General features: G+C 47.3%; 1 protein-coding gene across 1 annotated transcript; it reads right to left on the reverse strand.

The window, feature by feature from the left end:
- Positions 1 to 482: 482 nt before the first annotated feature.
- Positions 483 to 9,635, reverse strand: LOC125710080 (ETS translocation variant 5-like). Its single transcript, XM_048979286.1, has 13 exons — positions 9,489 to 9,635; positions 7,869 to 7,992; positions 7,630 to 7,717; positions 7,274 to 7,321; positions 6,240 to 6,290; positions 5,463 to 5,586; positions 5,108 to 5,371; positions 4,124 to 4,380; positions 3,433 to 3,495; positions 3,149 to 3,217; positions 2,427 to 2,596; positions 2,232 to 2,333; positions 483 to 2,139 (listed from the first exon to the last, which is right to left on the reverse strand). Exons 2-13 carry the CDS (start codon positions 7,914 to 7,916, stop codon positions 1,909 to 1,911), a joined length of 1,515 nt encoding a protein of 504 aa, XP_048835243.1. The 5' UTR covers positions 7,917 to 7,992; positions 9,489 to 9,635; the 3' UTR covers positions 483 to 1,908.
- Positions 9,636 to 10,156: the final 521 nt, after the last annotated feature.

A 10,156-nucleotide genomic window follows, 5' to 3' on the forward strand; every position in this document is an offset into this window, starting at 1 on the left:
ATACACAAGGCTACATACAAGCAGACAGTTCTGTTCACTTCTTAACCACTGCATTTTCTTAAAACATCACTTCGTATTATCTAGCATCTTATATATTACAACTAAATATGCAAGTCAGAAATTTGGATTTACTCCACAGAACACCACGCCACATGGTGTGTATATCACAAGTTTCTAGCTATCAAATTTGTGGAACGATTTAAAGACAGAGAAATTGTCTTCCCGTTTTAGTAGTCCGAGTTCTACCCTGTAATAATAGTTTAGGATGCCACGTGTTTACACTGAATCTCTATGTGCAACATACTACATTATATGCTTGACACAGATTTCAACTTAATATATGTTATACAATACATAATACATAATGTTAGGGCAATTCCAAGCACTTCTGCAGCTCAGAACAATGATTGAGTTTGCAAACATCAGTACACTTAACCTGCCTCTGAAATGAGTTTGGATGCACTCATGACAGACTTCAACACTCAGTTTTTGGCATTTTATTATAAAGCTGAAGATGTCACTGACAAATTAAGCGGCTTATCATGTCAACTGAGAGCAAGAAAGAGAAGCATAAAGGACTGTTTATTGTACGCAGAACAGATTATAAACTGAGCAGTGTGAATTACACATTGTGATGACAGAGGTGATGTGCAGGTGTCCCAGTTGTGAAAAAGGACAAGGGACATTAGACAAACTCAGAGTCTCTCTAAGGACATCCCTTAACAGTAAATCACCCCATTGCAGATTACATGATATATAACAGCAGATTTATACAGCTTGTAAAACAAATCAAACAGTTGCAGGCTTTGCAAAAATATATGCATATATTTATATATGTGTGTATATATAGTGTCTTCTACCTTCAAAAATAACCCCAGGAAACAAATGCGGAAAACGTCACGGTTTCTTCTCATAAAAGAAAGCGATATGTTAGTTGCCCATCAGCACATCATGCAGGGGAAGCGATGGGCTCCCATTAAGGATCCCCGTGGAGGGGCGGAGCAAGAGCAGAAATTTCCCTCCAGACATGCGAGTCCACGTCACCCCCCATTACATTTTAGAAAATCACTGGAGCACAGTGCCAAAGTAGCGTTACTTCTACAGTTTAAAAAAAAAGGGTAAATCGCAAGCATCCAAGAGGGGCAAAGGGAGAATCCTGCTATATACATCCCTTCGGAGGATGAAAAGAAAAAAACACTTCTAGAAACAGAAAACCTGTACTTCTTGGAGCGTCCTGGTGTGGATCTGTTCGATGAATTGTCTAACAGTCCTGTGGAGCCAAGTAGAGTCCATCTGAGTATCTTACCGGAAAGTGCGCCTGGGCCAAACCACAACTCAGGAAAACTGTTTCCTGTCAGACGCAGCCCTTTGCCCTAAACCAGAGGGCAATGTCATGAATGTCCTAGCCGAGAAGTTATATAAAACTTACATAAATTTAGTGTTTGACCAAGTACAAAGTCAATATTTTCTCCCCTTGATATAAAGCCCTTAAATATCATGTAGCTTTCATTATGAAGACTTAAAAATGTAAAATTACTTGGGGGACCAAAAAGGCAACTATAGGAGAGTGCTGTGTTTTGATCTTTTAATTACAGAACGCGCATTTACTTTTAGAAAAGATTGTCAGTACAGAAATGCTACAATTTTGGCTGCCAGCAACAAGACTCCCGACAGTCTTGAGGGTCTGATGGCCCGTTCCCTCCTGAAACGATGTGTCCCCTTCCTCATCTGTCCAGATTCTTGTTCCTCACATGACATTTGTCGATCCAGACATTGATAAGAAGTCAGAAAGAGATGGACGGGGTGGGGGTGGGGGGGGGGGGTAGGGGAGTCCATGCTGTCCCATTCAGTCAGCAGTATAGACACTCTGGTTGGTTGCTGGGGCTGGGTGGTGGAGTCGGATGACTGTCAGTACACATAGCTGTCGGGGAACGGAACTCTTGCGACACACTGCTCTGCTCCATCAGACTGGTAGGAGGCGCTCTCATCATAGTGTGTCAGGGGCAGGGTGTCCTCCTCTGCTCCGGGCAGGCCGTCCGGATCAGCCTTCAAGCTCGGCTTCTGGTTGTCAGGGAAGGCCATGGAGAACAGGGCCTCGGGGTCACACACAAACTTGTAGACGTACCTCTCACCAGCAACCTGTGAGGAGGGTGAGGCAGATAATTAGACCCTGCAACTAATCAATGCTGGCGACTAACAAATATAGAAAACGCGCAAGCAGCCACCCCCACCTTCTGCATTATGCCCTTCTCGTAGTAATACCGCAGCGAACGGCTCAGCTTGTCATAGTTCATGGCTGGCCTGTTCTTCTGAATGCCCCAGCGTCTGGCAACCTAAAACACAGGTGGTTGTGCCTTTATCACATTTGCTTCACTTCCAGCACACTCACAGCAAACCCCAATCCAGATCCCAAGAGTGTGACCTACCTCCTCAGGCTCAATCAGCTTGAACTCCATGCCACGGCCCGTCCAGGCGATGAAGTGGCCGTTGGCAGGGTCGTCCAGCAGGGTGACCAGGAACTGCCAGAGCTGCAGGGAGCCTCGCCGATGGTAGGGGGGCCCCTCGCGATACACTGTCGGCTCCTGCTTCACCTTCCCTGTGTGCCGAAAGATGGCAGTCAGCGGTGCAGAAATATCCCGAGGTGGAATATTCTAGAGCAACGTTTCCTAATCCATTCCTCGGGGACGCCCAGGCAGTCTATGTTTTTGCTCCCTACCAGCACCCAGAGCAAAAATGTGACCTGTCTGGTAGGGAGTAAAAATGTGCACTGTGTGGTAGGGAATAAAAATGTGCACTCTGTGGTAGGGAATAATGTGCACTGTGTGGGATCCCCGAGGACTGGAATGGAAAGCACTGCTCTAGGGAACAGCAGGCGACTGGATTGGCATGACCACTCATCTCAAACCTGCCTCACACAACTCCACTCCCATGACATCAGAAACACTCATACCCTTCTGGGCCCCCTTCAAAAGGCTTTATATAGGAAACCATTGCACTGCAAGGCTTCCAGTGAAAAAAAAGTACAGCAGGAGAGACACATGGTACCTCTCGACAGGTCTCCCTGAACCATTTCCAGTTTCCATATCAGCCCCTTTTGTGGGAGCTGCAGCACTGCAAAGTATCAGTTGGTCTGGAAAACAGCACTTACCGTCCAATCTCTCAGGAACCACACAGGCATCGTCATAGTACAGCTGTGAGTCTCTGTCGAAAGCGAAACCTACACACAGACACAGGAGGAAGCCGAGGAATCAGACAGGACCTGACATTCAAAAAGGGCAGAAATTAAACAGCACAGAACAAAAGCAAGCAACTTAAAAGGTAAAGAATATGAAGAGTATAAATAATTTTAGTCTTGATACATAGCATTTTTTTGGGTAAATAAGACTGAAAAACAGATTTAAACTGGCAACCTATTCAACAAAAACTACTCACCGTCTGGGGTGTTTTGGTAGAAGTTTGCGGGTCTCCTAAACTGGGACTGACAATTAGGCACTTCTGTAGGATAAGAGAGAACAGTCACACAATGCTCCAGTCTGTCCTGCAACACTATCAGCCCAACAGAGAAGCTGCTACAGTAACATCTCACTACAGCCCTTCCTTTCCAAGGAATGGAAGGAATGCGCAGGGTGTTGATTATTTTCAATGGAGATTGACAACTTAGTTAACTATATTTGACATCTGTCAACTTTCCCATACACACACAGACACACACAAAAAAAAAACCTAAGAATGCATTTCAGATTCTGCTGTTCACGGACATGGGGCGCCTGGACCCAGACACTACGACATTACGGGTGTGGCCCCCACCTGTATGCCAGTCTCTTCGGACTTTGACTTCACAGAGTGGTGGCGAGACTCACAGACAAATGTCAGGGTGGCAAGCAAATAAGTACGGGCACCTTCAAGGGCCACGGGACCTCTGCTTGCTCACACACACATACACACACACACCTGACTTACAGCATCTCTCTAACCAAAAAAGCTAGAGTCTTTCTGAGCACTATTCCAAAGTAAGCAGGAATTTTGAAATATTTAATGAAGGGGGGGGGTAATAAAGGCTGTGCAACATCTCACCACATCAAAAAGAAAAAAAAATACCAAAGACTGGCACAGCAATGCTCACCGGAGTCAAAGCCGAAATCCCGGGGCTCCTGCTTAATGGTGGGTGAGGGGAAAGCAGCTGGCAGGTCCTGGGCACCCTGCTTGGCATGCTGGAATCCCCGTGGGGCCATGGGCACGAGGGGCTCCGACATCTGCCGGTGGTACGGGGGCCGTCCGTCGTGGGGCAGGCCATTGTGCGCATGGGGCAGAAAACGGGGATGGCTCTGCCCCCCGGAGGGCGAGAAGGGCAGGCACGGTTCTGAGAGCTGCCGGTGAAACCTGCAAAGGGCAAGGAGGGGGAGGATAAAATAAAAAAAAAAAGGGGGCAACAGCTTTCAGACAAGAGACAGGACTTTCTCAGAAATGCAATTATCCTCCTATTGAGACTGACCAGGTTCAGTAAGTGACAACCTACTGAACGACGTCAAGGAGGAGGAGTTCGAGCCGAGCGCGGCTCCCAAATCATGGCGCACAGCACAACCAAACCCAGGGAGAGCACCCCATACACACAGACCAGCCAGATGCCTGCCCGCTCCAGGGGAGCTTCTCTGCGTAAGCGGCGATTGTGAGCTCCGCCGCGGAGCGCTGCCAACATGCCAGGCAGCCGCCGACACCCTCGCGGGAACGCGGCTGCAGAGGGGTAGGCCCAGCGCCAAGCTGCCAATCCCACGGGGGTCACGTTCCAGTGCTTGCAACTTCCCCCCCTCACCCCGGCAGACTGTGAAATCTGCACCCCCCCCCAAGCTGTGCCTCTTGCGTGTATAGGATGTTTCTCCATCCTAATCGAGTGAGTTGGTCAGGAAGGCCATTCCCTCGATATGCAGCATGAGGCCTCACCATAACGAGACTGTGCAGCATCTCACCACATCTCAACCTTTACATCATTAAATAAATGAAGGGATGAACACAGGAGCAGCACTCAGATGCCAGGAACCTGATCTGTGCCCTCGTTCAGAAAAAGGACCCTCCCTGCATTTTCCTAAATATCCCTCCCCCTCACACTCACCTGTGCTCAGTGCTGTAGGGGGCATCAGAGTGACTGACGGGTGGGCAGGGCACCACGAAAGGGGGGCTCTGTCCATGGAGGGGCAGTGTCCTCGGGGTGTGGGCGGTGGCGGGGGGAACTGCAGCTGGCGTCTGCAGGGGCCTGATCGCTCGGTCCGGGTGCTGGGGCTGCGGAGCCTGGGTGTGAGTGGAGCCGCATGGCGAGATGGGTGTGGTGGGGGGAGTTAATGGCTTGAACCCAACTGTGGGTTTTCTGTCGTAGGCACTGCGGGGGCAAAGATTGGGTAAAGATCAGTAAGGACTGCGACTCTGGCGCCCCTCTGGTGGTGGGAGGCAGCATTAGCGTGCGGGCGCACCTGTAGCTGTAAAGGCACGTCTCTCCGTAACGGCTGAGGTGCTGCGCCCGACTGCAGGCCGGCGGCTCTTTGGAGGGACTGAGCTCCCGCTTGATCTTAGTTGGCGGAGGGCCATGGAGCATCACTGCAGAATGATGGAACACGGTTACAAACGCAGCCCCCAAACATGAGGGCCCCATCATAGTGGCACCCCCCCCAATCAATCATTCATCCACCCTCTGAAACTTCTTTTCCTATTCAGAGTTGTGGGGGTCCGGAGTCTATACCAGAGACTATGGGCGCAAGACAGGGAACAACCAGGTTGGGGTGCCGACCCACCGCAGGGCACACTGCGTACCTACGGGTAATTTGGTAATTATGCTCTACATGACTTGAACTGGGGGGGACCAGAGTATCCAGAGGCAGTCCCACAACAGGGAAAGAACATGCAAACGCCACACATGGAACCCTGGTCCCAAAGGTGTGAGGCAACAGTACTAACCACTGCATCACTGGGCTCCCCCCAAAACCAATCATGACCAAGGAAATTCCAGCATTACCCAACAGCATTTTCATCACTCCAGTGAATTTCATAAGATGTCGTCGGTTTTGATGCAACAAAGGCATTTCTAGCCAATGGACATTTCGGCTGTATTACAGAGGAGGACTGAGCCCATCAGCCGTCAACAGCTTCCCTGTGAACCCTACACCGCGCTAATGGTTTCGGGCGAGCCTGCGGGTTGGGTCTGCAATCATGGGACATGCAAGCAGCAGCAATGCGACGATGCAGACACTCACGGTTATCAGAGGGGAAGTCGGGGACGAACTGCTCGTCATCCGGCACCTGAGCTGTGGGAAGGAAGGAGATCGATCAGCATGAGCGTCATTGGGCATCATCCCTGTGCAGCGACAGCCCGGCCTGAAGAGCAGCTGCCCGTGGGAAAAGCCCCCTCGCCTCATGTCAACACAACCAGCGGCACTTTTCCTTCAATAAAAAGAGAAGTCCAACGCAAGGGGTGCCTCTAGATTTTGGGCCCCATGAAAGCATCACATTGGGCCCCCGACCCAGACTAATCCAATTATGTTGCAAATTTTTTTGGGCCCCTGCAGAGCTTGAGGAACGCTTTTCAGGATTGGTGGGAAGGCTTGCAAACATGTTTACAGAGCTTTGTGCTGTTCGAACGCTTGGATGAACTGGATCGGACCAGTGGCGCAGCTTGTAGCATAGCTGTTTATTAATAGTGATAAAACAATGTTTTACTCATTCTCATTTTTAAAAAGAAAAACAGTGCAACCTCTGCTCTGAAGACAAACCTCTGCTAAACATTAATTATGGTTTTTTTTTCCCTGCTCTCTTCCTGGCCCAAAGCAGCCAGACTAGGCCCACGTGACACATTCCTAATGTTCCTTTCAGGGCACTTAAGCTGAAAACAGAACTCCTGCCAAGTGACTTTTGTGTGTCACAGCGATTCACTCAGAGAGCAGGAGATGAGGGTTGTTTATGTCAAAATATAAAGCAGGAGGGCAGGGCGGGACAGAATGCCAGAAAAGCACAGGTGTTCCCCATAGCTTTCCCCAAGTCATAGACAGAAAGACCCTTTAAAACTTCAAAACTACGGCAAACATAAAAATAAAAAACTTCAGAGATGTGACACGATAAAAGTAGCCTGTACTTTCTCAGGAGGTACAACTCATATTTGAGCTGCTTTATTCCATTAAAATTTATAAAGCCTGACACTGCCAAGCTGATTTAATTGTGCATTTGGTGGTTTGGGGACACTATTTATTCCCTGTGATTTCACAGCTTTTAGAGAATAAGGGCAACAGCTCACCTTCTGCAATCCAGATTTCCTGCAGTCGACTCAGGTCCTGAAAGAGTTCTGTACAAAAACAAGAAACAGAAAATATTAAATAAGAACAAGTTGATCGACACTTGTTTTGCTAGTGCAGGCCGTCAAATAAGTAAAATATTTCATTGAATTATTCAATTTCCCCCCTACAAAAGTACCCGGATGTCTTTAGGGACTAGCAGTAACTAGACCATTAGCCGGAAAAACAAGAGGTTATAAAAGATAACCAAATTTGATGAGGTCAGCTGTTATAAAACAGAAGGGCAATGCAGTCAGAAGTAGTTCTTTTGCTGAATGTCCAGCTATACTTCTATGCAGAGAGAGCAAAGTCTAATTACCTTCCGTGTCTTGGGCAAGTTCGGCGTCCACAAACTTTCGCTTCCTGTCACTGAATGTTCTCATACATGACTCTTCCACGTGAGATTTCTGTCATGGATCAGATATATTCATTAGTAATCTACAGTTTTAAGTGACTGGTTGTCTGCCCAACCCCGAAAATATGTATTAGATTAAAATAGGTGGAAACAATTAGCACATATTAGTTTTGGGTTCAAAATTTCTAGCACCAGTTACTCACATTGGGGGGAATCATATAAGGAACCTGCTGGTCATAAAATCCATCCATACTGCCTGTGCGTCCAAAATGTCCCAACAAGGGGCCTTGGCTTGGCGTGAATGAGCTCTTATGCCACAGTATCTCCCTAAAAAAGCAGAGATGTCGAGCAGACGTTAGCATCACACGAATACGCACTCGATCCAGCCTAAAACGCCATACTTTCCTCCAGTTAATCAGGTCAACTTACTCACCATGAAGCCTTAGACAGTTCAGCAGCCAACACAAATAAATACAGCACGTGTAATTCAAAACCCGTACACAAGCCAATACAAATAGGCTCTCTTTAGAGGGCGGACTTGCAGAGTCACAGTCATCTGAAGGCGCAGTTATCGAAAGATGTGGACCGACACAAAAGGAAGAAGGGAGGCAAAATGGCACGGGAACATACGACAGTTGGTATAGCAGGCGACGGCACCCTCATTAGGCAGCAAGTTTATTCGCTTCAGAGGAACTTCGCCATTAAAGGACACTATCTGTGGGAAGCATGCCAGTCCATATGGTAACGCAATTACGAGGCAAATGCGCCTTCCCACAAATCCCAGTATGTGCACTTTATCTTGAATGCGACATATACAATAGTAAAAAGAGATATTAAAGCCCGGACCACGTAATCTAAATTACCCAGCGTACAAGGCACAGCAAAACCCTTCATTCCCCGGCATTCCTCTGTTTACTACCCCAGCTCTTGAAAACTGGACTTTAATTCCTCTCCGATTGATTAGGCTGCATTTCCTCAGATACGGTCGTTGTCGACCTTTGCAGGCGACTCTGAAGAAACATTTCACCTTAATCTGATTTTGTGGGTCATTTGGCAGAGCCTGTTTAAAGTGACTGGCATTGGAGATAGCAGTCCCTCCGTCGACTGCTCGAACGCTCTACAATGCCGTAAGGATTAAAAGAGTATAACCACTAGCCAATTTACACTTAAATGTTCCCTTTTGATAATGAGAGGAGAAATTTGATAAAACGTATAAACGTACCATCAAGAGGTTGAACAATTGCCTCAAGAAAAAGTTCACTTACGCTATAAAATGTTTTTATATAACATGCAGAAACTAAAATATAACGATGCAATTATAAGAACAATGTACTTCTTGTATGTGTATGCAGTTACCAGTGAGGAAAAGCTCGGTAAAATATCAAATTAAAGAAAGTTAGAGAAATCAATAGCTCCCCCCCCTCTCCCCCCCTTCCGCGGCCCCTTGTTTTTCTCAATGAAGTGAAATCGGATCCGTGCGCAGCAGCTCAGAGAAACGCGGCTCTTCATTCATAAACCGCAAACAGGCGAAGCTTCACTGACCCCGAGCGCGATATGCAGGGGCGCACGAATAAGGCACAGTCGCGACAGAGCCCTCAACAACCACGCTTTTCCCTTCCGTATCCAAACACTGACGCAACTAAATACCAAGCATAAGAAAATGGTTGCCAAAGTTATATTTCACTTGGAGAAAATGGCGTTCGTCTTTTTCACAAAGCATTTAAGTACATGGCTAACTGTGCGGACAGCTCACGAAATAGACGACAAAAGCATTACTGCGCGTCTGTGCGTTTTATTTATGCAACGCGTGTGCTGGAACTCACCCCTTCTTCGTTGGAGTGTTTCCCTTGATATACCGAAAGAAATCGGCGACTTTGATCCCCACACAAAAACAACACGGTCGTGCACACTGGTCAACACGACATGCTCCCTCTGACTCACTAAACTTGAATGAGCTTTTCTTCAATGGGCCTGCCTGCTTTTTCCCTGGGGTTCGCGTGGGGCGCCAATCTGAACGCCCATTGGCTGCTGGGCGATGCCTTTCGAGTTAGCTTCCAATGGGATTTCTGAATAACTAAATTATGCATTAGGTGCCTGAGGACCAATCGCAGCATGAGCCTGGCCTACTTTATGAATGACTGGGTTTCATTCACTAAAAGATGTTTTTTATCCATAGCCACAGTGGCTCTTAAAGGGACATGCGTTACGACAAAATCTAAGTTCCGCGTCGTTGGCTTTACGTGGGTCACGAAAATACCTCGTTTACTTCAGAAATTCCAACTACAGCCGTGTCTTGAATTTTGAGTCCCGGAAACTACATTATGGAGGTTAAAGGAGTAAAATCAGGATATTTAAACAGTAAAATCAGGATATTTATTACGAATTGTTTTTCCAATTTCTGTTCTTCCTTCATTTAGTTCTTTGCTATGTGCTGAGCTATTATTTCAAAAAGAGTTTTCCTGCGTTGGCCAGAATAAATTATTTAAAACCT

The sequence above is a fragment of the Brienomyrus brachyistius genome, chromosome 16 (assembly GCF_023856365.1).
Source record: "Brienomyrus brachyistius isolate T26 chromosome 16, BBRACH_0.4, whole genome shotgun sequence".
Classification (NCBI taxonomy): domain Eukaryota; kingdom Metazoa; phylum Chordata; class Actinopteri; order Osteoglossiformes; family Mormyridae; genus Brienomyrus; species Brienomyrus brachyistius.

Excerpts from the sequence above, each read along its gene's own strand:
- LOC125710080 (XM_048979286.1), bottom strand. The coding sequence starts at position 7,916 with ATGGATGGATTTTATGACCAGCAGGTTCCTTATATGATTCCCCCCAAT. Across the intron at positions 5,587-6,239 it reads CGACTTCCCCTCTGATAACC|TGATGCTCCATGGCCCTCCG; the intron begins GTGAGTGTCTGC and ends ATCATTCTGCAG. Across the intron at positions 4,381-5,107 it reads CCCTACAGCACTGAGCACAG|GTTTCACCGGCAGCTCTCAG; the intron begins GTGAGTGTGAGG and ends TGCCCTTTGCAG.